Source organism: Sus scrofa, chromosome 4 (genome assembly GCF_054392235.1).
Source record: "Sus scrofa isolate SSC_HxYL_T2T_F1_AM1 chromosome 4, Sscrofa_HxYL_maternal_Yorkshire_Landrace_v2.0, whole genome shotgun sequence".
NCBI lineage: Eukaryota > Metazoa > Chordata > Mammalia > Artiodactyla > Suidae > Sus > Sus scrofa.
Genome location: NC_139386.1, coordinates 25,683,935 through 25,710,871, shown reverse-complemented (window position 1 = coordinate 25,710,871; position 26,937 = coordinate 25,683,935). Strand labels below are relative to the sequence as shown.

The 26,937-nt window shown below is 33.6% G+C and overlaps 1 protein-coding gene and 1 pseudogene across 5 annotated transcripts in view; both read right to left on the bottom strand.

The window, feature by feature from the left end:
- CSMD3 (CUB and Sushi multiple domains 3) overlaps window positions 1-26,937 on the bottom strand; it is a 1,221,352-nt gene that overhangs the window by 250,676 nt on the left and 943,739 nt on the right. For all 5 annotated transcript variants that reach the window (XM_021090582.2, XM_021090584.2, XM_021090585.2 and 2 more), the window contains one exon: window positions 10,346-10,540. In XM_021090582.2, the coding sequence (XP_020946241.2) occupies window positions 10,346-10,540 (195 nt within the window). The remainder of the gene's footprint in view (window positions 1-10,345; window positions 10,541-26,937) is intronic.
- On the bottom strand, window positions 3,446-9,640 carry LOC146403729 (small ribosomal subunit protein mS31 pseudogene; annotated as a pseudogene).

Genomic DNA, 26,937 nt, shown 5'->3' with positions numbered 1-26,937 from the left:
TAGGTAAGGTCCTCTACTTCTCTGAATTCTTTATCCTTTAGAAGTCTGGTTGGGGGGTGGGGGTAGGGAACAAGAGTCAACATTACCAGTGAAAGGGAGCAGAAATTGGCCCATCTTCCATTTTTTCTTTATTTTTTTGTTGTTTTCATGGTCTGATATTTTTAATTTTGGGGTTTTATGCTATAGTATAAAATTAATTTCTTATAATTTTAGTTTGTGCTTTTTAAAAGGTTATTTTTTCTATTATAATCATTTTATGATTCAGGCTTTTTCCCTTGTTCCATAAATTTGGGTGGGGAAAAATGTCTATATTTTCATTAGACACTATTTTTTTTCTTTAACTGAATTTTAGCATTTCCTTTAATTTTAAATGTTAGCAACAAAATACATTACAATTAGAAGTAATTGGGACATTGCTACCAAAAGAAAACATAGATATTTTTTATATTATATATAATTGTTGCATATACATCAAAATATTGTTTATGCTAATCACTACTAGAAATTATTGTGTATTGCTGCTGGAACTTCTAATTTAAGTCGTTAATTAGGAAGTATATATATTACTACAAAAGAATGTGTTCTTTCACTTATACATTTTAAGTGTGTGGATAACTATATTTCAGTATTATTGGTTTCTCTTTCAAGCCTACAGGATTTATTTTATTTTGGGAGTTCCCATTGTGGCTCAGTGGTAACAAACCTGACAAGGATTCATGAGGACGCAGGTTTGATCCCTGGCCTTGCTCACTGGGTTAAGGATTCAGCATTGCCATGAGCTGTGGTATAAATGCAGCTCAGATCTCACATAGCAGTGGCTGTGGCACAGAACAGCAGCTGCAGCTCCAAATCGACCCCTAGCCTGGAAATTCTCATTTTTCACAGGTAAGGCCCTAAAAAACAAAACAAAACGAAAAAATTATTTTATTTTGTGCATTAAAAAAAAAAAACGATTCTAAGGTCCACAGGCTTCATCAGAGTACACACACACACGAAAACTTTATTCTAATTAGATTCTTCCCAAACCACTTGTTTTTGTCATTTTCTATCTACTCTTTTCCTTAAGGAAGCTTGGCTCAGACTATTGCTTTGGCCAAGAAGATCTGGAAAATATTAGTTTCAGTGGAGGACTCTTTCTTTCCTGCTTTTTTGTCTTCCTTCCTAACAATAAATGAATTCTTCCAGAATCAGAAATGTTCAAAAACTCAGGTTTGAAACTTTGGGTAAATACTTAGATTGTGTTGCAGCTAAGCTTACATGCTTGAGGCTATTTAGAACTATAGCCTAAATAAGGTTCAGATTTACTCACTAACTCTCCCATCTAACTCTCTAAATCTAACTCACTAGATGTGTTTTAGGATTAGGAACCAAATTCTCTGTTGCTCAGAGAGCTCTATTTTGTCTTCTCCTATGTTTATATCTCCCTTAGGAATTTTGGAGTGAATATTTCACTGGTTAAAATGTGAGTATAAAATGGATTTTCTGCATTTAAAAAAGGGAAGAGAGGCAATAATCTTCCTCTCCCCTCTTTTAGAGCATCTCTGAAAACATAATAGATTCAAACTTTTGATTTTACAGTCAAGGCTTTCAGCCTCTGACCGATGAAACTATGGACATAATACTTCTGAAATTAACTCAGGGTTCTTACAAGGTATACTCACATGGTATGCAAGAAACAAAGTATATCAATTTGTCTAAAGGAGATAAAATGAGTGTTATTTTTTTGTTGTTTTTTTTGTTTTTACTGTATAAATTTGTGTGAGATTTTTGTCTGGTCTTTATAGTGTCTTTGACAGACTGCCAGCAATGTGCATTGCATTCCAGATATGCTTATCCAATAATAGAACTGCTTTCTTTCTTTTTCAGTTTTGTGGAATGAACTTTGTTAGTAGGGTTTTTATTCCCCCAATAAAAGTAAAGATTTGGCTATCTTTAGATCTCTTGTCCTAGTACCTTAATACACTTTGAATCTTACTAGGACTTCTAATAGTTACTATTACATACTTTGTTTTCTTCATCTGTAAGGAGACAATCACAGGATTGATTCAACTTTCTGTATATTTTTTTCTTGTTTTTTCAAAAAACAGAAATACATTAAGAAGGCATGTTTGAGTTCTGACTTTAGACCAGATGATAGAGGAGAATGGGGGCATCTTATTGTGATAAGAGGCCATGAAACTACCAATCTGGCAACATGGTGTAGTGACTGCGGTACTTTTCAAAAGCAGGAAAAAAAAATAGTTTAAATATGAGCTCCAAGTCTGGTCAGAAGAAAATGTGCTCTGAATTATAGGCATTGATTTGTAATTGAATTCCTTCTCACATGGGTGACTCTATGGGGTATGCTCCACAGTCCATAGCAACAGGAATTTATTTATAACAATGTTAAAGATTCTCTAAAGGAGCATACAGGAGCCCAACTGAAGTGATAATGTATGTAAGAGTCCTGTAAACTAGCAGGTGCTCAGTAACATCAGCTTCCCTTCTAAATACGTTTCCTTCCATCATATGAAAACAAAACATACTTTGGTTTTATTCCAATACTACCTTAATTTTTTTCAATACAGAATACATTACACTACTTTGTAGAACATAGTTCTGACAGTCTGTGTATTACGTCGATGAACAAGGTTGCTATGTGTAGCTGATTAAAGGTAGCTATTTGATGATACTTGAAAATAATTTACCACTAGGCCTTTGTTTTATGAATCTTTCATCTACATGCTTTAATTATATCACATATTTAAATGACATCAAACGCTAAATGGCTTAGCATATTAGACTAGATAATCTCTACATGAATTTATAATGGAATGGGCTCTAGACTTGTTCATATCTCAAAACAGTTTTGTAAACCTCAAAGACATTTGGAATAAGGAATTAGCCCAAGGCAAGCCATGCCATTTAAACAGAAGATCTGGAACAAAAGTTCAGTTATTTAATTCTTAACACAAAAAGAATATGATTTAATTAAAAGCAAGCCATATGAGGTTACAAATGAGTGAAAACTCAAGTTAGAAAGTTATAAGTACAAAATGAACTTTTTATATTTTGTTTGTTTCAAAACTTTCTCACCATTTGATAGGATAAGAGCGTTCTTCTTTTAAAAGCTTTTATCATTTAATGTGTAGTTGGAAGTTGAACAAATAGTGATGCCATATGACTACTGGATGTCTAAGTTTAACATGGTTTATTTATGCACTTTGATCAGTCTTACAGGTCAATGATTCAGTTAACTTTTCTTCTAGAATCCAGGACTTTTGTTAACACGAGTGAAGCAAAGGTATTAAAAATAATGTTGCAGATTTTTGAAAGAACTAAATTAACACTGACTATATCCATTAAGGAATGTATATTCTGTGCAAAGTTGTATTTCAAAAAAAATGCAAAATAGCACATTTCAGGTGAACACTTTTATCAGTTATTGGTAGGAACTTATCTTTTCTTAATTCTCTGACTTAGCCTAGAGGAAGATTACAGAAATAAGTGGAGAATCCAAAATTTCACACTTATTTTTGTTTCCATGCATGTATTCATTCATGAAACATTTAACCAGATTAAATTGCTATTTAAAAGCCAGGCACTCTTAGGCTCTAGAGATATAAAATGATCAATACAAGGTCATTTGTAGAATTACTCAGCCTACCTTTAGGGCAGTAATTAAGAACATGGACTCCTAAACAATACTGCTAGGAAAATGTGACTTTGAGCAACTAACTGTATCTTTTTTCCTTGATTTCTTCATCTGTAAAATGGGAATTTTAGTAGTCCCTAATTCATAGAGTTGTGATGAAGTATAAAATAATATGTGCATAAAACTCCGTTCAAACAGCTAAGCTATTATCTCCCACCAGTCTTCCTTCCTAAATCCAGCTGGCCTATTGAGCTGCTTGAAATTCTACCAACATTCCTTGTTTAATCCTGCATCTACATGTTTATATATGCTGAAACCTAACTGTGAAACATACCATCCTCTCATGGCTTGTGCCTCACCTGGTTCCTTCTTATTTTTATTTTTAAGATTCAGTTCATGTATCACTTTCATAAGGAAGACCCCTCTGATCTCTCTTTGTAACCAGGTTAGATGCACATTCATGCTGTGCTTATGGCACTTTGTTTTTATTTCTAGTAATCCACCTTATCTATCCATATCTCATCAGACTGTAAACACTCCAAGGGTGAGAACTGTATTAATATCATGTTTTTATCCCTAATAGTACAGGACCAGGAATATAACTGATACACTGGAACACCTAAGAAAAAAGAGTAAATGATACTTTCCCTTCTTTAGAATAACTGGCAAGCTAGTGATTCTCTAACAGCTCAAATATGCTTATTCTTAGGGTCTTATTATGATACATATCAGTTGGATGTTCACAGTTTGCTATAGCAATAAAAAAGATCAAGAATACTGCATTGGTCCTATTATAGAATAAATAAGTCATGGCAATGTACAGCACGATGACTAGTTAACAATACTGTATTGCAGATTTAAAGGTTACTGAGAAAATAGATCTTTAGAGTCTTCATCACAAGAAAAAAAAGTAAGTATTTTTTAAGATAAAAACTAGACGGATATTAACTAGACTTATTGTGATGATCATTTTGTAATATGTTCTAATAACAAATCACTTTGTTGTACACCTGAAAAGAAGTTAATATTATATGTCAATTATACCTCAGTCAATCAATTAATCAACAAAATTATATTGCATTGGTATTGAGGCCAGTATTCCCAAATTTAATGATTTAGACATCAGAAATATCTTTAATCATCATATATTATTTCAATTTTAGATGTATTGATTTCATTCTGAGAGATTTGGGGAGCAGGGATAAAGTATATAGAAATGTTTTTTCTACTAAAAAAACAAAACAAAACAAACAAAAACATACACACACACACACACACACACACACACACACACACACACACACACACACACAACGTGATCAAAAACCTGAAAGAAGTGAGAAAGTCAGCCAGATAGCTGGGGGAAAAGATTCAGGGAGAAAGGAATGCAAGTGCAAAAAAATAAAAAGCCCCGAGGCAAACATGTGATCAGTGCTTTGAAGAAACACCAACTGTAGCTCAAAGACCAAGGGTAAAAAGGGAAAATATTTAAATAGGCAGACTGAATAGAGCTTCAATTTATAAAATCTTTGGCATTTATTCAGATTTAGGAAGCCATTGATGGATTTTGAGTAAAGATGTGATATAATCTGACATATGCTTTAAAGATTTCTTTGCTGTGTTCAGAAGAAGCAAGGGGAAACAAGAGAATGAGCGAAACTAGGTAGGAGAGAGGCTAAGAGGTAAGAGGTGACGGGTGCCCTAGATCAGGTTGGGGGAGTCTTTATATAAACAAATGGCATTCCATTAGACAAACTAAATCAGGTAATAAATATTAAGGGAAAATATGGATTCTGTCACCATTTGTGTTTTATTACTTTTACCTAATATTGTCAGATCATGGATAAGAATGATATATGATTTTTATTTTAATCTATTATGTGTATAGATAAAATATCTTAAGAGTTTCAACAGATAGTTTTCAAAGTATGAAAAATAAGAAGGGAAGAAATTATTTTCCAAATGCAATTTTTTTCTTTTGATCACAAAGTGAATTGCAGGTACTGATATCCTGTTCTGCCATCATTTAATATATGTGACTTTCTCATGAGATAAACTTCAGGGTTTCTCATCACTGAGCAGGACTTACCACAGGATGCTATCATTTTGGATCTACCTCTGACAAATATAATATCCCAGTGTCCAACATAAGCCCTTAAAAACATTTTCTTCAGATGTAAGATATACACTTAATCCTGAATCATGATAAAAATATATCTTCTAAAAAAGACAAACTTTGTAAAATCTTAGGGTTCAGTTCAGGTACAGAAATATTTACCGAGAGCCTGTTTGTATAAATTAATGTTTTACGTGCTAACTGAATAGTATGTAGCCCCCCAGCTCATGAGTTTATGAAGCTAAAATAACGTTAGAAGAAATGAAATCAATCAATCAATCAATTCTTATTTTGGCACTTAGGGCTCACAGTCTAATAGCCAACTCCTGACTTATATACCCTGCAGCAAAGCCTACCCGTCACCAAAATTTCCTGCCCACATTCTCAGAGACTTGAGTCAGAATTCCTACTCTAGGGTATGTATAGGGTATTCCTGGTATGTCTTATAGGGTAAGACATAGCATAAAAAGCAGCAAAGACTGCAATTTAAGTTTCTAACACTGATGAAATTACAAATAGAGGCATAAGCAAATTAACACGTGACAAAGGCAATTATTAGAATAACCAAAATTAATGTAACTCTGAAACACTGAAGAGTGGCTGTGGATGTGACATAACTCTATCTTTTATATCAGGGAATCAATAGACATTGTTTCATATTGGTAAATCAAGAAGCAGAGCTCTATATGTTATGCAGAGTCACAGAGAGGACCATCAAAGCAATTGGAAATAGAAATTATTAGAGAACTAAGCTTAGGAATAGAAGACTAGAAAGGAATAGGGCAGATGAGGATTCGTTTACATTGCTTTAAATGGTAAGTGTCTCTGTATTCTTTTCTTAGTTATGACCATTTTACTTTGATTTAAAAAAAAATTCATCTTAAAAAGAATGTATGCTTATGAACAACAACCCTTTCTAACTCAATTGCACGTTTTACACATTAATTTGGACTTTTTAAAGTATTAATTTATTAAATCTAAAAGTCAGCCAGGCCTGTATACTTTCACTTTGGTATAATGACTATGAGGGAAAACAAACAGATATGTATGAACTGATCCAGAAACTAAAATGTATTAAGCTCTCCTTAGTATGTGACAGTAACAGTCACATAACCAAACACAATAAGTGTCATTTGATATAATTTTCTCAACAACCTTGAGAATTATGTTTAGTTTGAAGTTCATATTGTTAAACCAGGTTTTATTTACTTGTTTTAAAATCACTATTTAGAGTTCAATATATCTAGTTCTAAAATGGAGTTTCTGGAGTTCCTGTCTTGGCTCAGTGGAAACGAATCTGATTAGCATCCATGAGGATGCAGGCTCCATCCCCTGGCTTTGTTCAGCAAGTTAAGGATCTGTGTTGCCATGAACTGTGGTATAGGTCGCAGACGCAGCTCAGATCCTGAGTTGCTGTGACTGTGGTGTAGGCCGGCAAAACTGCAGCTCCAATTTGACCCCAGACTGGGAACTTTCATATGCCATTGGTGTGGCCCTAAAAAGACAAAAAAAAAAAAAAAAAAAAAAAAAAAAAAAAAATTAAAAAATGAAATGGATTTTCTGTATCAATTGTGTTCATACTTTTAACATGAAAGTATCTTAATTTTTTTTTTCTAATAGCTTAAGGCATACATTGAATAACTTTTAATTTATTTTCTTAACTTGGCTTATGGCTAAAAGTCTGGTGATGATTCACTTAAATCCACCTGTTTAATCATTTACTCTAGTGATTAACAGTCGTAATTTTAATCTGTAGTTTTTGGTATGCTGTAAGTTTTCTGCATCAAATTTTTGGTTATTTCTTATCTGGTTCCTAGAAATTTTCTAAGATTTCTTAATGATGACTGATATCAAATTTTGAAAAGTGTTTTTCTAAGTTTACTATGCTTTTCTGCCTATAAACAGATTTCCCTTCTGTGTGGCTCTAAATGCTAAGATAATACAATCATTCTTTCTTTTATATTTACTATAAACTTCCAACTCATCAATTATTTTTTTTTTCTTTGGAAAGATTAAATCTAAAATAATTATTTTTCTTTTTATCCCCTTTATCTAAAATACCTTATACCTTATCTGTTTCTGTATATATAACTGAAAGTAGTTCCACAATGTAATATTTATCCATGACTATGTTCTTTGAATTTTATAATATTTTTCTCTTTATTAATCTTCATTTTATTTTATTCAATTTTATGTCAAGTATAAAAGTACTGGTCACAACCCAGTGAATTGATTTTATGACTCACTGGTGTTGGCCAACAGTTTGGAAAATCTGCCCTGGATGATATCATTCTCATGTCAACTTTATACGATACATTAGGGTCATTGAACTGACTAGAGAGACTGCGGTAACTTTCCATAGTGATATCAATATTTCTCTTTAATGAACTATATTTTTCACTGTCTCTGTTCTCATAAATAGTTGTATATAAGTATATTTTGAACAAACATTATTATGTTTTTACTAGTAAAATCAGTTTACTTAATTACAGTACCCATATCCAAGAATGTGAAATTAGGAGTTCCCATCGTGGCACAACAGAAATGAATCCGACTAGAAACCATGTGCTTGTGGGTTCAATTCCTGGCCTCGCTCAATGGGTTAAGGATCCAGCATTGCTGTGAGTTGTGGTGTAGCTGTGGTGTAGGTCGCAGACGACGAGTTGGATCTGGCATTGCTGTGGCTGTGGCATAGGCCGGCAGCTGTACCTCCGATTAGGCCCCTAGACTGGGAACCTCTATGTGCCACTAGTGTGGCCCTAAAAAGACAAAAAAAAAAAAAAAAGAAAAGTGAAATTAAAATTCCGGAGTTCCCGTCGTGGCGCAGTGGTTAACGAATCCGACTAGGAACCATGAGGTTGCGGATTCCATCCCTGGCCTTGCTCAGCATGTTAAGGCTCGGGCATTGCCGTGATCTGTGGTGTAGATCACAGACGCAGCTCGGATCCCGCGTTGCTGTGGCTCTGGAGTAGGCTGGCAGCTGCAGCTCCGATTAGACCCCTAGCCTGGGAAATCCATATGCCGCGAGAGCGGCCCTAGAAAAGGCAAAAAGACAAAAAAAAAAAAAAAAAATTCCCATGCTCTCCAATTGAGCTGTATGTAACTTTCTTTGAGAACATCTTGTTTTTCATTAAAATAATTTTTAAACCACTCTGTGTTCGACCTCTGTTTAACACTCAGACTTGGGTTTTTAGAAAAGCCACAAGTCACTAGCTCTAAGATATGATGAATTGGCCCTTGTTTTAGAAAATCCTCCAGTTATTTATCCAGAAATATATATCTATGAATTTCTGAACTGTCATCATTAAAATCTGCTTCATTGTTAACTGGGGACTCCTACAGTTTCCCCTCTTTTATCCACTAGATCATCTCCTCAAAACCATTCTGCAAGAGCTGTTCATTTACTGTGGCTAACTACTTAAACCCAATACCCCAAGTGAAAATAATGTTTTATTTTCAGGTTCCTCTTCACCAACTGCCTTAATCTAAAAAAATAAATAAATAAGTAAACAAATAAGTCTCTTCTCCTTGTATATATTTTTCCTAAGACTTTTTCAAAGATGAGTGATCTCCTGGCTATAACCATTGTCAGATCCTTTGGCATAGTGAATCTGATGCACTGGTCTTGTACTAACTAGCTGGAGCAGATATGGCAACTTTTATCTTGATATTATGTTACTGAAACTAATTTTAGGTATTTCTCCGTCTTGCTATGCTCTTGCATCTTCCTCATGCTCCTGGAGCTGCCTACATAGCTCCAACGTGGTAAATCCTGGGGGCACACAAAATGAAGAGAATGGGCAATATCCCTGCTCTCAGAGAGCTGGCCTATGATAACAGTCACACTGCTTTAGAGACAGATGGGAATATAAGCATTTTGCCAAAACCATTTCTTTACAGAATCCAATTAAAAAATCATTGATAAAATCTCTCCATTGCCTGTATAATGCTTATAGATTATGTGTTAATTGGTTGATTTTTTTAAAATATGGAAGTGGCTTTAAATATTTCTTGATTCCTTTCTAATTATAAAAACTCAGCCAACCAACAGCGCAGGAGGGTTCCCTTTTCTCGACACCCCCTCCAGCATTTGTTATTTGTGGACTTATTAATGAAGGCCATTCTGACTGGTGTGATTTGCGGCAACATGGATGGAACTAGAGACTCTCATCCTGAGTGAAGTGTCAGAAAGAAAAAGACAAATATCACTTACATCTGGAAGCTAATATACTGCACAAATGAACCTTTCCACAGAAAAGAAAATCATGGACCTGGAGAATAGACTTGTGGTTGCCAAGGGGAGGGGAAGGGAGTGGGAGAGATTGGGAATTTGGGGTTAATAGATGCAGACTATTGCCTTTGGAATGGACTAGCAATGAGATCCTGCTGTGTAGCACTGGGAACTATGTCTAGTCACGTAGGATGGAGCATGACAATGTGAGAAAAAATACTGTATACATGTATGTGTAACTGGGTCACCATGCTGTACAGTAGAAAATTGACAGAATGCTGTAAACCAGCTATAATGGAAAAAATAAAAATCATTATATTAAAGAAAAAAAAAAAAAAAACTCAGCCAAAAAATATATTCTTACCATGACAACTTGGTAAGGCTCTATTCCATCCAGGTCTTCCATCATCTCCCATGATACAGGTGAGGGTCGAATAACCTTGGAGAACATAACCAGCATCACAGTAGTAGGTGACTGTTGACCCTAATTTATAATCCATTCCAAGTCTGGTGCCATTCATTATATTGCCTGGATCAAAGCAGGACTCTCGAAGTTTTGCTGTAAAACAATGTTGATAAAAAATGAATTGTTTTAAAATATTGTTTTATGAAACTCTTCATATTTCTTTATTTCTACCTCTAAATAAACAGAAAGCACAGGCCAGCACCCCTTCTGCCTCCGCGGGCTCAAAGTACAAAGTAGCCCTTAACTATATCTGATGTTTTGCTAATTCATATTCATTAGTAATAGGACAAAATTCTTCACTGGCATTCTTATTAAAATTAGTATCTAATATGTATAAGTCAAACATAGGGTTTTCGAGTGTATTATAAATTATGATCTATAATCTATGCACAAGTAGTTTAAGTGGATTATATTGGAAAAGGACATTAATATTTCTTTATTTAAAAATATCTTCCCCCAAATAATACACACTCCTTTCGAAACAGAGCGGGACCCCATGGTCTTTTCCCCAACCCCATATCCACCTGCCTTTTATATGTAGAAAAACTTTAGTCTGAAAATAAATTTAATTACACAAGTGAGAAAATGCAGAAGCAAGGGAAAACAGTCAAACAAAACTGAATTAATACTAGTATAGTTATAAACTTTAGTTCATTCTCAAAGTTTATAAAATATTGTTTTATGTTAATGGGAAATAAGGAGGTAGGTATATCTCCGAATGTGACTCATGGAATCACTGGGATTTATGTCAACAATATCTTGGTGGTTGGCTATTATAGCAATTGTGTTGTTATAAAAATCTCATTAATTTCAACAGAAAAAAATCTTTCTTCCATTCCTAAAAGTTTGTAGAGTTCAAAGTGCTTCAACCCTTATAGGAAATGATGAGAAATTTGTGCTCCATGAAAAATACTTCATTAGATTTATCACAATTCAACTAAACAGGAAATGGTGGAACCAAATATTTGAATGATGTTAATACAATACCAGAGGAATAAAGAAGGTCCACTTCCTTTCTTTCTTCCTTCTCTCCAACAAATACGTAAAAACTCATTAGCCAACTAACACTACAAATACAGTAGTGAACAATGAGAAAATATTCTAGCCCTCATGACATTTGCAGTCTACTAAGAAAATAATTACATAAATTAATACTTGTGATTGCTATGTGTGATGCATAAAGAGAAGCATCTAGGAAACTTCCTGAAGAATTGACATCTGAACGGAGCATTGAGGGATGATGGGCAGACTAAGTGAAAGGGAGATGAAGGATATGAAGAGGAGTTGTACTGGACTGTATAAGCTAGTCAACCAGATCTGTGAGTTTCACTCCAGGATTAAAGAAAGAAATAAAATATCTCCCAAGAACATGTCACACCTGCATATCCACACATAAATGCAGGAAATTTGTAGCTCATATGTTACATTCAGAATAAAATATAAAAATTTCTTCCCAGCCCAAAGAATTATATTTTTTCCCAGATAAAACATTCCTACAGCCCTATTTTAAAGAAAGAACCAACAAGTGAATACTAAATTTGGTCACTAAGAATGGGGCTTTAGTGTTACAGAGGTTGGTTTTAGTAATAAAATGTCACATTGAGCATTTCCTTAACTAAGCAGGAAAACACAACGTAATTTTTAGGCAGAACGGCAACCTAGATTATATAGAAATTGAGATAAATCCCTGGAGGGAAAAGGAAGAATTGAAATTTTTAGAAGAAGAATTAATCTCTTTGACAAGTCTGTGTTAACATTCATCTTTCAAAAAAAAATTGCTTTTTTTCTTCTTTAAAGTTTTCCCCAAATTTTCGGTGACATATCAGTAAATCTCTACTGCAAACATCCTACTTTTGAAGAAAGGGAAATAGAGTTGACAAATTTAAAATACTACCTCTGCTTTTATGCTGCTACCCTCATTTTGAGAGGTTCATTTGTCTCATTATTATGTTTACATTCTATTTTAAATCTTTGGTGAAGAGCTTTCTATGAATAAAACTGTCCTTGTTTATTTCCCTGTATGCCATAAAATTACACCTGGAAATTCTGAAAACATCTGAAGAACCCTTGTATTAAGGTCTAAGAGGTAGATGAAAAGATGATTTTAGTTTTTGAAGAAGAAAAGTATGACTTAGACAAGTTACTATTATTACTTTTTATGCATAATTAATTTTATTTGCTTTAATAATAGTTTGCCTATGGAACAGATGCCAGGTAAAAGACTCCCTTACCTTATATTTTCCAAATAAATATATTAGAAGATATCTGCTGGATGGTAGAAGTGAGCACAAGCAATAAAGCTTATATCATAGCAATGGAATTTTTTTATTTTTATAAAACATTTATTTTTCATAATTTTTCCCACAGGAAATTAAAGTATCATAAATGCTTAATGTAAAAAATTTGACATGAGAAAGCTAAAAAATGTGCCCTGAAGAAGATCCAATGGAAAAATTAAAGCTTCGCTATGCTTTTATATTCATCTTATTAATTAAGACCTGGGTTAACTTGCTGTACAGTAGAAAAGTGACATAACACTGTAAACCAGATATAATGGAAAAAATAAAAATAATTATAAATGAAAAAAGACATCAGATGTTGACATTATAATAAGCATAATATTTATGGCATTATAAAGTTTTAATCATACTTTGCATCAGGCATGACAATAACTAAAAAATATTTGTTCAATTAATACTTATTTCTTTTTATGGCTGTACCTGTGGCATACAGAAGTTCCCAGGCTAGGGGTCGAATCAGAGCCAGAGCTGCTGGCCTATGCCATAGCCACAGTAACGCTGGATCCAAGCCATGTCTGTGACATACACCACAGCTCCTGGCAACACCAGATCCTTAACCCACTGAGCGAGCCCAGGGCTTGAACCCATATTCAAATGGATGCTAGGTGGATTCTTAACCTGCTGAGCCATGACAGGAACTCCTGTTCAATTCAAACTTAATGTTTGCTTTATAAATACATATTTTTCTGGGCTAATAAGAACTCTAAATATCTTATTGTTAAAGTTTAGTATTAAAATATCTTCAAAGTTTATTCTCATATATGGGTATACACTCATCAATGAACACTTATTCTGAATAATGTTAGTCTGTGGATAATGAGTTCTATATTACTTTCGTTTTTGAGAAGTGACCAGAGAATGTAATATTCAACTACCTTTTATTTCCAGACTAGTGGACTGTGTAGATGGACATATACCTGCTAAGCGTGAGTTCAGCAAATAAGATCTAAACTCCTTTCAAGCTGTGCGTGCATTGCAGACCTCTCATATGATCACAACAAATCTCAACAAACTGTCTCAACTGGAAGACCCATAGTTTACATAGGGCCAGATCTCCCAGGGTGCTTTTTGAAAATAAATTTAAACCAGGCATTTTTCTCTTTTATTTTGGAAAACATTGCTGAAACAGGATTTAAACAATTCCCACAGAATATCTCAGGGTAAAGCTAAAAGGTAACAGGGATTGCTCTGTTGTAACCTTACATTTTTGTTTAAGGGAAAGATATATCTTACCTTAAATGATATGTTATAAAGTAATTTATGATACTTTAAGGTTCTTGTAGCAGGTGGCTAACTTATTTTCTATATAAACAATCATGTATATGTCTTTCTCAGTACGTATTTGGTGTCATAAATTCACATCCCTGTCAGCTAAAACACCATCTGCCAAGAGGTCTCCTTCAGTAGCAAAAACAGTATATTTTATCTCTCCTTCAGGTGAATCAGAATATTTTGTTAAAATACTATAAATATCACTACTGTAGGTCATATTTATTAAATATAATAGTTATAAATATTTGACATACTTATTAACATAATTTAAAATTGTCTTAATATGGACAATGTAATGAAAACATTGTTTAAAATATTATTAGACTGTAAATTTGTCAATATTATATCTCACTAAAATTACACTAAGGTAAATGGAGACTAGCCTGATTAAAACTCTTTGGGGACATTGCTTTCAAATTAGCAAAATATCTCTCACCTTCAAATGTCTACTCCTTTGCTCCAGTTTACTATTGTCAACAAAAATGGAGCATATCCACTATTGTTTTATATAAACATAAAGTGGTATTCCTTCCAGAATCCATGTTAACAAGCTTGTGTTTTTTGTGGTATTTGACAACTGCGTTCATTCATTGTTCAAATACTGTGTTTGCACAACTGCTGTGTATTTGCAAACAAAAATAAGATTCAGCATCTGTCTTTAAGAGGGAGGTGAAGAGATAGTTATGAACACAAGCTATAGCAACTCTGCTCTGGTTTGAGCTCTAATAGAGGTAGGTTCTGGACCTATGGCTTTTTTTTTTTTTTTTTTTTTTTTTTTGTCTTTTTGCTATTTCTTTGGGCCGCTCCCGCGGCCTATGGAGGTTCCCAGGCTAGGGGTCGAATAGGAGCTGCAGCCACTGGCCTACGCCAGAGCCACAGCAACGCGGGATCCAAGCCGCGTCTGCACCTATGGCTTTTTAAGTAAAGACCTACTAAGGCCATTATTTAGAGTGAGTTAGGACTTAAAAGCTTTACCTTTTTTTTTTTTTTTTTTTTTTTTTTTTTTTTTTTTTTTTTGTCTTTTTGCCTTTCCTAGGGCCGCTCCCACGGCATATGGAGGTTACCAGGCTAAGGGTCTAATAGGAGCTGTAGCCACAGGCCTATGCCAGAGCCACAGCAACGCCAGATCAGAACCGTGTCTGCAACCTACACCACAGCTCACGGCAACGCCAGATCCTTAACATGCTGAGCAAAGCCAGGGATTGAACTCGCAACCTCATGGTTCCTAATCAGATTCATTAACCACTGAGCCACGATGGGAACTCCAAAAGCTTTACTTTTTGAGTGATAACAGAAATCCACATCCTTAAGTCACAAAATATGACATGAATTACAAATGACAGAGGAATAGTTTTCACTACCGCGGGCCTCCAGTTATATGCCAATTCATTTTGGAAGTGTATGTTTTATCTTGAAAATTCTGACATGTTTGTTTGTCTATGGCAGAAATAAATGTAAAGACCATTTTATCAGCTTTAAGAAACTAGGCAATAAAAGAAGTAACAGTTTTTGAAATAAGAAGTAACAGTTTTTGAAATAAGAATAGAATATAGGGAGGCTGATAATGAAAGACAGATCCTGGAGACTGTGAAGTGGGGAATGGAATTTTCCTGTGGATGAGGATTTTGAGGACCAGTCCAGAAAATTAGGTTGGATTTGGGGAGTATGATAAATTCATTACTAACACTGTGAAGAAATAATATCTGGAGTATAAAAATAAGACCTCATAGAATTGTAAGTGGGTGCAGGTATAATAGCTGAGGATGGTGAAGAGTAGTTGTAGAATCCAAGGAAAACAATTGCAGTTCATGGAATGCTTATATATTTCTCTCTAGTTGTATTCATATTTTTATTGCCTTTATTGTTATGATAAAGTAATTTATGCCATATTATGCAATTAATTTTAATAATCCAAATTTCAATTTTGTCATTTGTAAAATAGGGACAGCAATACTTATAATGCTTTTTAGTTAACATTTTATTGCATTTATGTGTGCCTGCTCAAGGGAAGGACAGAGATACCATGTTAAGAGAGCTAATCATTGCACTTATAACAAAGTACATAATAAGTAATTCATATTGTCTTTTTTTTAATGTCTATTGATGGCCCTTTTCCTATAGCAGTGCAAGTCTTAACTTCTTGGATATAATGGGAATAGAAATTGACCAACCTGGGAAATAGGAAAGGACATATATTTAGCTGAGATATGGTAAATAGGTTTTATCTCAAGTGCTTAATTACCTGGATTTAATCATGGCTACCTAGAATGTTATGTAAAGGAAGAATTGTGAGGTCAAGTCCAGCTTCCATGAGGAAGAATACTATAACAAATTAGCACCATCTACCCTGAGTATGATAGTATTTGTGGCATTCTTCCTATATCTTTTACCCTAAGGGTCTTTGGAAATGTTTTATTAAATATAACTTCACAGTAGAACCTAGCTTTACTTAATTGCTTTTCTCTTTTTCTACCTCTCTCTCTCTCTCTTCCCCTCTTCCTTCATTTTTTTCTTTCTTCCTTTCTTTCTTCTTTTCTTTCACAGTCTTTATTTATAAACCTGTTACCTTTCAGATATAAGTAGATATTCCTAAAGAGGCAGTTCCCACATATAAAATGCAACATGAATGTGTCTCTAAGTTTTCTTACATTTCAATAATGCTGTATTTTAGTATATGTGTAAGCATATAGAGGTGTAAATGAGAGTGCATATAGTAAATGAACAAGCAAATATAAACAATAAAATATCAGGTAGTGATATGACTTTGATAAAAGGAGAAAATGTTGATAGTAGCATAAAAAAGCAAAAGGAGTAGAAAGTACAAAATAAGATTGGGAAAGCAAACAAACATAAATCAATTTAATACATCCCCCAAAAATGATAAAAATACAATGTATATGAACCTGAAAATATGGTCCAATAATATAGAAAACAAAAATCATTAAAATTTTAAGGAAAAAAAAGAAAAAGAAAGAATTGATTTTCCCAACTATTTCAATAATTGCTAGATCAAGTAGATTTTTTTACATGGCAAGGATATACATATTTGAGAAATATAAATTGAGATCTGAATTTAATGAGTATATATAAAACTATGTCCATAAATTAAATGACATTCTTTTGGGGGCATGCATAAAAAGTGACCAATAAGAGGCCACACGATAAACAATAAGATATGTCAAGAATTGGAATCATACATATCTGACCATAGTGCAAGTAAATTAGAAATTCATATGTAAGTAAACATTGAAACTGATTATAAGATATGGAAGCACTTTTTTTTTTTTTTCTTTTTAGGGCTGCACAGGTGGCATATGGAGGTTCCTAGGCTAGGGGTTGAATGGGAGCTGTAGCTGCTGGCCTACGCCAGAACCATAGCAACACCAGATCCGAGCCATGTCTGTGACCTACACTACAGCTCATGGAAATGCCAGATCTTAACCCACTGAGCAAGGCCAGGGATGGTATCCACAACCTCATGGTTCTTAGTGGCATTCATTTCTGCTGAGTTACAACGGGAACTCCTGTAAGCACTTATAAGTAACTCTTAAGCAGAGAAAAAAAATCATAAGGCAGTTCAATTAGAACAAATTTAGAATTGCATAATAAGAAATTTCCGCACTTCTAAGTAACTCTTAAGTAGAGAAAAAAATAAAGCAAAAAAAAAAGATAAAACAAATAAAAAAAATAAAAAAAACATAAGGCAGTTCAATTAGAGCAAATTTAGAACTGCATAATAAGAAATTTCCACATATCAAAATGTTTGCAAAGCAGCCATAGTAGTACTTGGAGGAAAGTTCATTGCCCCCAGAAAAAATATTAGCAGAAAAAAAACTGAAAAATTAGTAAGCTAAGGATTTATTTAAATAAATTAGAAAAAAATCTAGAGAAAATAGAAGGGAAAAAATCATTTAGGTAAAAACAATATTAGCAAAAATACTAGGTAATGTTAATAAAAACATACAGCAACAGAAAAAGTAAGAGAACTACGTGAACATTTTTATGTCTAAACATTTGAAAACTTGGTTGAAAACAACTAGTTTTTAGGAAAAGATTTTCAAAAATCTAAGATGAAACAGAAAACCTTAATAGATTTATAACAACTAAATTTCTACTTCCTCAAAATACTAAGTCCATAGTTTTACAGGAAAGTTCTAGCAAATATTTGAGAAATGGATGAGCCCTACCTTATACAAATTTTTATGTATTAGGAAATTAAGAATGTTCCCATAGTTAAGCAGCTGCACAATATTGGTCAAAACTAAACAAGGACACTATAAGGAAGAAAAAGTATAGACTAATCTCATGGCAGTATATCAATGATGACTTATTTTTAATACATGGTAATAAACATATGGCAATATATTCCACAATTACAAAAATTTAATGCATTAGTACATTGTAATCAGAAAATATATTTTTAAAAAATGAACAAACTTGTTTTATCCTATGAATGTAAAGATGTTTTAACGTTCAAAACCGTAATATAATTTACAACATTAAGAGCTTCACAAAGGAAAATCATGTGATATTTTCAATAGCTGATGAAAACACAATTGATACAACTTAATACTTTTATGATTAAAAGAGTTTTAGTAAACCAGAAATAGAAGAGAACTTGCTATAACTGAAAAAGTATATCTCTAGGTAGAATATAATATTTTAGATAAGAGCATTCTTTGAGGCCACTCTAAATGAAATCTTAGCTCTGTCATACAACTTTGGGCAAAATATTTAACCTTGTTGTGCTAAAACATCTTCATTCATGGAGGTAAATGATTTTCATATGTAATACCTTTGAAATGTCCCTGAAAGCAATGAGTTAAAAAATGTTATTTCTTATTAATATCATACTTAAAGGTGAAATATTAGATGTATTCCCTATAAATTAGTAATGACATGGGATGACAGCCATCACTGTTTCAGTTTGACATATCATTGAATTTCCTACCCAGAGTAGGGGGTGAAACTGTATGTACAGACTAGAAAGAAACTGAACTATCACTGACTAGACAAAAAATTAAAAAAAAAATCTACAGAAAAAATATGATAACTCATAAAAGGATGAAAGACTTAAACAAGTTCACTAGATACAAGGCATAACTGCAAAAATCCATGTGGTCTTATTATTAGCATCAATAAGGAAAATATAATAATAAAAATATCACATATTTACAATGGAAATTACAAGACATTTAGATCTGTTGGGGGACATATCCATGGCATGTGGAAATTTCTGGGCCAGGAATCAAACACATGCCATGGCAGTGACCTGAGCCACAGCAGTGACAATGCCAGATCCTTAACCCACTGAGCCACAAGGGAACTCCCTACATTTAGGATTTAGATAGACTTTTACTTAAAAATTATGAATCATTACTGAAGAAAGGCAAATAAGATATAAGTAAATTGAAAATATGCCATATTAATAAATGTGATAATTAAATATCATACATACTTCAATTTAACCCCAAATAATTTATAAATTCAGTACAGCCCTAGTCAAATTGAATATGTAGAACAGGCAGAACACATTTAATTATGAAATCAAAAAAGTTCAGGAATTCCCATCATGGCGCAGTGGTTAACGAATCCAACTAAGAACCACGAGGTTGCGGGTTTGATCCCTGCCCTTGCTCAGCGGGTTAATGATCTGGCATTGCCATGAGCTGTGGTGTAGGTCGCAGATGCGGCTCGGATCCTGCGTTGCTGTGGCTGTGGCGTAGGCTGGTGGCTACAGCTCCGATTCGACCCCTGGCCTGGGAACCTCCATATGCCACAGAAGCAGCCCAAAGAAACAGCAAAAAGACAAAAAAAAAAAAAAAAAGAAAGAAAGAAAGAAAAAGTTCGAAACAATTATTAACCCCTCATATAGGAGCACCCAAATATACTCAACAAGTACTAACAGACAAAAAAGGGGAAATTGATGGTAATAAATAACAGTAGGAGATTTTAACACCTCACTTGCATCAGTGGACAGATTCTCTAGACTGGAGGTCAATAAGGCAACAGAGATCCTAAATGACACAATAGAAAAGTTAGATTTAATTGATATTTTCAGGACATTATATCCAAAAAAATCAGAATATACATTCCTTTCAAGTGCACATGGAAAATTCTCAAGGATTGACCACATATGGGGCATAAAACTAACCCCAATGAATTTAAGAATATAGAAATTATTTCAAGCATCTTCTCTGACCACAATGGCATGAATCTAGAAATCAACCACAAGAAAAGAAATGAGAAAAAACTGACAACATGGAAATTAAACAATATGTTACTAAATAACATGGGTCAATGAAAAAATCAAAAGGAAAATTTAAAAAATACCTCGAGACAAATGACAATGAAAACACAACCATTCAAAATCTATGGGATGCTGCAAAAGCAGTGCTTAGAGGCAAGTTCATAGCCATAGTGTCACAGGCTTTCCTCAAAAAAAAGGAAAAGAAAAATCTCAAAGCAACAACTTAACATACCACAAAAAGAATTAGAAAAAGAAGAACAAGCAAAACCTAAAGTCACCAGAAGGAAGGAAATCATAAAGATCAGAGAGCAAATCAATAAAAGGAGATTCAAAAACACTAGAACAAATTAATAAAACCAAGAGCTTATGCTTTGAACTGGTAAAAAAAAAAACTCACAAACCTCTGGCCAGACTCACCAAGAGAGAAATAACTCAAACAAAATCAAAATGAAAAACAAGAAATCTCAATGGATATTAAAAAATATAAAAAAATAATAAGAGAATACTATGAACAATTATATGCCAATAAACCTGACAACCCTATAAGAAATGGACAGCTTTCTAGATACACAGAGCTCACCAAAACTGAATCAAGAAGAAATGGATCAATTGAACAGACTGATCACTAGAAATGAAATTGAATATGTAATAAGAACACTCCCTACAAACAAAAGTCCAGGACCAGATGACTTCACAAGCAAATTCTACCACACATACAAAGAAAAATTTATACACATCCTCTTAAACTTTTCCAGGGGCTGAAGAAGAAGGAATAATCCAAATGACATTGTACAAGCCACCATCACTCTAATGCCAAAACCAGAAAAAGATAATACTAAAATTAAAATCATATGCCTGTCTTTGATGAATACAGACACAAAAATTCTCAACAAAATTTTAGCCAACTGAATCCAACAACATATAAAAATGATCATACACCACGACCAAGTGGGATTTATCCTAGATTCACAAGGATGGTTCAACACATGCAAATCAATCAACATCATATACAACATTAACAAAAGAAAAGTCAAAAACCACATGATCATTTCAATATATGCAGAAAAAGCATTTGACAAAGTCCAACATCCATTCATGATAAAAACTCTTACCAAAATAGGTATAGAGGGGACATAACTTAATATAATAAAATCCATTTATGACAAACCCATAGTCTCACCACTTTTTTTCAAGATAATATTGGAAGTCCTAGCCACAGCAATCAGACAAACAAGATAAACAAAATGTATCCAAATTGGAAGAGAGGAGATAAACTTGTCACTCAGTGCAGATGACATGACACTATATTTAGAAAACTCCAATGACTCCACACAAAAACGACTTGAACTGATCAACAAATTCGGCCAAGTAGCAGGATATAAGATAAACATTCAGAAATCAGTAGCATTTCCATATACTAATAATTAAATATTAGAAAAGGAATATGCAAATACAATAACTTTTAAAATCATAGCCCCTAGGGATAAACCTGACCAAGGAGGCAAAAGACTTATATGCTGAGAACTATAAAACATTAATCAAGGAAAATAAAGAGGATCCAAAGAAATGCAAAGATATTCCATGCTCCTGGATTGGAAGAATGAATATCATTAGAATTGCAATACTACCCAAAGCAATCTACAGATTTAATGCAATCCCTATCAAATTATCCATGACATTTTTCACAGAACTAAAACAAACCAAAAATATATATGGAACCAACCACAAAATAAATCCAAAAACCTATGGTCAGTTATGTGGGTTTCTTTTTATTTTTCTTTTTTTAGGGCTGCACCTGCTACATGTTCCAGGTCTGAGGTTTGAACTGGAGCTGCAGCTTCCAGCCTACCCAACAGCCACAGCAATGCCAGGTCTGAGCCGTGTCTGTGACATACACCACAGCTCACAATAACACCAGATCCTTAACCCACTAAGTGAGGCCATGGATCAAATCCACATCCTCTTGGATATTAGTTGTGTTTGTTACCACTGAGCCACAATAGGAACTCCTGGTCAATCTCTGACAAAGGAAGAATAAATAAAAGATGGGAAAAAGTCTCTTCAGTAGTTCTGGGAAAACTGGATAGCTGCATGCACATCAATGAAATTAGAACACACCCTGCACAAAAACAAACTCAAAATGGCTTAAAGACTCAAACATAGGAAAAGACACCATCAAACTCCCAGAAGAAAACACTGGCAAAGCATTCTTTGACATCAACCATACAAATGTTTTCTTAATTCACTCTCCCAAGGCAACAGAAAAAAAATAAATAAATAAACCAATGGGACCTAATCAAACTTACAAACTTTTGTACAGCTAAGAAATGCATTAAAAAAAAGATAATCTACATAATGGGAGAAAATTGTTTACAAATGATGCAAACGACAAGGGTTAAATCTCTAAAATATACGAACAATTCACATAACTCAACAGCAAAAAAGCCAACCACCCATTGGAAAATGGGCAGAAGACCTAAATAGATATTTCTCCAAAGAAGACATACAGAGGCCAATGGGCACATGAAAAAATGCTCAACATCATTAATTACTAGGAAAATGCAAATCAAAACTATAATGAGGTATCACCTCACATCAGTCAGAATGTCATCATTAATGAGTCTACAAATAACAAATGATGGAGAGGGTGTGGAGGAAAAGGAACCCTCCTGCAATGCTGGTGGGAATGTAAATTGGTATACTACTATGGAAAACAGTAAGGAGGTATCTCAGAAAATGAAATATAGAATTACCATATGATCCAGCAATCCCACTCCTGGGCACACACCAGACAAAACTTTCATGCAGAAATATACACACACCCAAATGTTCATTGCAGCACTAATCACAATAGTCAAGACAAGGAAGCAACCTAAATGTCCATCGACAGATGAATGGATTAAGAAGACATGCTATATATACACAATGGAATACTACTCAGCCATAAAAAGGAACAAATTAATCCCATTTGCAACAACATGGATGGAACCAGAGATTCTTATACTAAGTGAAGTAAGTCAGAAAGAGAAAGGCAAACCATATTATATCACTTATATCTGGAATCTAATAAATGGCACAAATGAACCTATCTACAGAAAAGAAACAAACTCATGGACATGGAGAACAGACTTGTGGTTGCCAAGGGGGAGAGGGGAGGAAGTGGGATGGACTGGGAGGTTGTGGTTAGTAGATGTAAGCTATCACATTTAGAGTGGATAAGCAATGAGGTCCTGCTGTATAGCACAGGGAACTATACCCAATCATTTGTGATGGAACATGACGGAAGATAATATGATAAAAAAGAATGCATATATATGTATAACTGGGTCACTTTGCTATACAGTAGAAACTGACATAACATTGCAAATAAACTATAACAAAAAATTTTTAAAGTAAAAAAAAATTAATAGACACCAAGACAGTTTTGAAGAGGTATAAGGTATTGTACTCTGCCTACTTATTATCATATCTTATTTTAAAGCAACAGTAAAAAATTCTGAGAAGTATTTTCCTGGAGATAGAAAAATAAGCCAATGGAACAGAATAGAAAGTTGAGAAGCAGTTATATAGAAACAGACAGCAGTAACATTATCTGTCAATAAACAGAGCTAGAACTAGGACAATAGAAAAATAAAATTGGTTCCTAGCTTACATTATAATAAACTCTGCACTGATGAAAGAGATTAAAGTTGTAAAGCAAAGTTTTAAAACTTCAATAAAGTTCAGGAAACTGCTTTTATGACCTTATAATAAGGGAGGCTTTTTAATCAAGGCATTAAAAGTATAAATCATGAATAAAAGGAAAGATTAAATTGGTAGTGATTTTTAAAATGTTTGTAAATCAAAAGAAACCAGAAATAAAATGAAACCCTAGCCAAGGATGGTATGTTTTTTAGTATACATAGATAACAGATAAAGGATTAATATATAACATAAAAAAGATTTCCTACACTATAAATAAAAAAATAAGTAAGCAACTGATTAGGAAAAATGTGCAGTGATTAAGAATATGTGATTTACAAAAAAGAAACTTAAATATGCAAAATTGGAAAAAAATGCTTAAGAGTAAGTAGGGAAAAGGCAATAAAAACAAGATAATAATTAACACCCATGAGATTGATAACTCAAGCATGATGAGATCACTGGGTTTCAAAATGTGGTTTCTTGAAATCACTATCTCTAAAAGATATCTGCATCCCCAAGTTTATTCCAGCATTATTTAAAATAGCCAAAATATGGAAACTACTTAAGTATCCATCGTTGGATGAATGAATAAAGACAATGTGATCTATATAAATAATAGTGGGATATTATTAAGCCATAAAAAGAAGGAAATTCTGTCATTTGAGATAATAAGATGGATCTTGAGAACATTATGTCAAGTGAGATAATTTGGATACTTATATGTGGGAACCAAAAAAATAAATAAACTTATAAATAGAACAGATTGGTGATTGCCAGAGACCAAGGTAGGGAGGGGGTATAGGTGAAATGAATGAAGGTGATCAAAGGGTAGGTAGGGGACCAAAATTTGCATGAGTATTAATCTAGGCTGACTATTTTTAAGAAACAGAAAATTCAGGAATTTCTTTTTACATTCTCCTTAGCTTCCTAAAGAATTTAGTTAACAGGCTTATTCTTAGAACAGAGCTATGACCAGAGATATCTGCAAAAAATACAGGCTACATGCAATATGGGAAACTCAGCAGGACTTAGAGAACAGAGTCCCTTCTCTGTCTCCTGGTCTCTGCATGGCCCAGCAAACATTTATTTATCAACATTTGCTTTTTCATCACTATGAATTGCTTTCCTCCCCTTTAAAGTCCCAAACCACCATCCCTCAACATTTTCTTTTGTCTTTAGCTGAAGATAGTACTGAAGGTGGGGGTTTCAGTCATTTTGGCTACTCAGTTTTGTCTTTACCATGTGTACAGGTTATTAAAACTTTGATTTTCTCCTGCTAATCTGTCCTATGTAAATTTAATTCTTAGACCAACTAGAAGACTCTAGAAGAGCACATCAAAATTTCTTCCTCCCTGAGAGGAAGAAATTTTCATTTATAAGATAAAGAGTTCTATAGACATAATATATAGTATGGTGACTATACCTAATGCTGTATATATTCTATATTTAAAATTTGCTAAGGGAATAGATCTAAAAAGTTCTCATCACAAGAAAAAATTGTAAATATATGTGGTTATGAATGTTACCTAACCTTACTATGGTAATCACTTTGCAATATATACATGTATCAAATCATTATGTTGTACATATACCTAAAAATAGTATAATGTTATATGTCAGGTTAGATCTCGATTAAAAATGGAGTTTCTGAAACATTTTTTCTGTTATTGGGGATATAAATTGGTACAACCTCTTCCAAGAATAATTAGTGGATATGTAGTGAGGTTCAGGAGTTTCACATCCTTTGATCCAATAATCCTACCCCTAGGTATAGAGATAGCTCAGAGACACTATCACATATACATTCAAGAAGTATGTAAAAGAATGGTCATTTCATCATAGTTTATAGTGGAAAACCAAAAGAACTCAAATGTCTATCAGAAAAATTTATAAATTAACTGTATAATGGAATATTATAAATAAATGAATTTATGGATGGAATATCATGGGTAGAATATAAATAAATTAATGATGGGCTATCATAAATTAATAAACTAAATCTATCATTGATAAATCGCAAACAATGTAAATGAAAATACAATTTTCACAATGATATGTAAATGATGAAAACAAAGTTTTACAAAAATAGGATGAAGGATGTGTACATGATGGAAAATATAAAAATATGTACAAGCTACATGCATGGAAAAGATAAGCATCAATTCAGAATTAGGAGTGTACTGTTGTGGAATGAGCAGGAGTGTCTGAAAAAGATCTTGACTGCCCATTATGGTTTGGCTGGATAGTTGGTTGGGTCCTGGTATACAGTATGTGGAGCTTCTTCCAGTGGGAGACTTGGGCATGTTGCTTAAGTTCAAATCTCTATGAGATCAATATTTCCAACCCATAGTTTAAGCTTCCCAAGGATCCCCTGGTTTGTTGTTAAATTGTTTTCAGACAATTTAATTTAGCTGCTCATTCTTAGTGTTCAATTCCAAATCCTTAGTGCTTGACCAAACAGCTTGGCTTGTATATTCTCTCACTGACAAGCCCATTTTCTTACTTTGCTCAGTACATTGAGAGAATGATAGAGGATTTAATGTTTCCACTGCATTGAAATCCATACCACATCAATATTGAGCAGATACCTTGCCCTGGCAAGCACTTCCAAGTAATGATGCAGATAGAGGAGATATCCAAACATCTGTGTCTTACTGACTTGATTTTCCTCCCTACGAGAGCCTTCCTTAACCCAGCCATGCAGGCCATGTCTTGACTTCTTTTGCTAGCCCTGAAGAAACAAAGCCCTTTTCCGAGTGCAAGTGCAGGAGTTTCAACTGTATGTGTAATATTATACTTATCAAAACAAAATAAGAGATCTGAAGCAAATACGGTACCATGTTAAGATTGGTCAAGTTGAAAAGTAAATACTTTGAAGTTTTTTATTATTCTGTATACTTTTCAGTTATTGAAAATATTTCATACTGAAAAAAGAAAACCCCAAAAGTAAGTAATAAATTCAAAGTATGCATTTTCAGAACTCA